The sequence below is a fragment of the Seriola lalandi genome, unplaced genomic scaffold (assembly GCF_002814215.2).
Source record: "Seriola lalandi dorsalis isolate HSWRI2012SDOR001 ecotype SW California unplaced genomic scaffold, Sedor1 jcf7180002054656, whole genome shotgun sequence".
Lineage (NCBI taxonomy): Eukaryota > Metazoa > Chordata > Actinopteri > Carangiformes > Carangidae > Seriola > Seriola lalandi.
The window spans coordinates 234982-236045 of NW_019525209.1; the positions used below are offsets into that span (position 1 = coordinate 234982).

Below are 1064 nucleotides of genomic sequence, written 5' to 3' on the forward strand. Positions count from 1 at the left end.
GGTGCCGTCTGTGTCAGTGAATCCTCCAGGTGAAATCATGGAGGGCGGTTCAGTGACTCTGACCTGTAACAGTAACTCAGCAGCTAATTACACCTGGTACAAGAAGAACCTACCATTGCCCAACAAAGAACCACAACTTGTCTTCAACTCCATCCAGTCCTCTGACTCTGGACAGTATTACTGTGCAGCTGAGAACGAGCTGGGGAGGAGGACGTCTGATCACAAATTTATTGATGTGGAATGTGAGTCAAAGGAAGGAGCTTATTGAAAAATATAACATGTTGTATATGAATCTTAATTTTTAGGTTTTAGTCTTCTGAAAAGTGTTCATGCAAATAAATGGTTTCTTAAGCTCTGTCAACTTCACATTCACAATCTACTGCTAGAGCGCATTGAGATGCTGTAGTGGTTGTTTATGGAGAGGTTTTAGTCACTATTGGCAACGGCTGATTTTATAATTAACTTCTGTCAAATCATCTCCTCCAGATGCTCCAAAGCTTCTCTCTGTGTCAGTGAGTCCCTCTGGTGAGATAGTGGAGGGCAGTTCAGTGACTCTGACCTGTAGCAGTGATGCTAACCCAGCAGCTAATTACACCTGGTACAAGGAGAACCAAAAACTGTTTCAAGGACCAGAAGGAGTTTATCATTTCACTTCCATCAACTCTGAGGACAGAGGGAACTACTACTGCAAGTCTGAGAATCACTATGGACAGATCAACTCTTCAGCTCTACATGTAGATGTCCAGTGTAAGTTGCATTATTTATTTGTAATTATACAGAAGACTACTTGTCATGCATGCTAATATTAATGGAATGTGTCTCCATATGTTGTTTAATTGTCTTCCAGATGCTCCAAAGCTTCTCTCTGTGTCAGTGAGTCCCTCTGGTGAGATAGTGGAGGGCAGTTCAGTGAATCTGACCTGTAGCAGTGATGCTAACCCAGCAGCTAATTACACCTGGTACAAGGAGAATGAAGACTCACCAAAAGCTTCAGGACAGATCTTCACCATCACTGACCTCAGACCTGAACACAGTGGGAATTATTACTGTGAAGCCCAGAACAC

General features: G+C 42.8%; 1 protein-coding gene across 1 annotated transcript in view; it reads left to right on the plus strand.

The window, feature by feature from the left end:
* LOC111665623 (cell adhesion molecule CEACAM5-like) overlaps positions 1 to 1062 on the plus strand; it is a gene marked incomplete at its 3' end in the record, with an annotated part of 16788 nt that extends 15726 nt beyond the window's left edge. The window contains exons 11-13 of the mRNA XM_087177804.1: positions 1 to 242; positions 487 to 747; positions 848 to 1062. Of these exons, the coding sequence (XP_087033930.1) occupies positions 1 to 242; positions 487 to 747; positions 848 to 1062 (718 nt within the window). The remainder of the gene's footprint in view (positions 243 to 486; positions 748 to 847) is intronic.
* Positions 1063 to 1064: the final 2 nt, after the last annotated feature.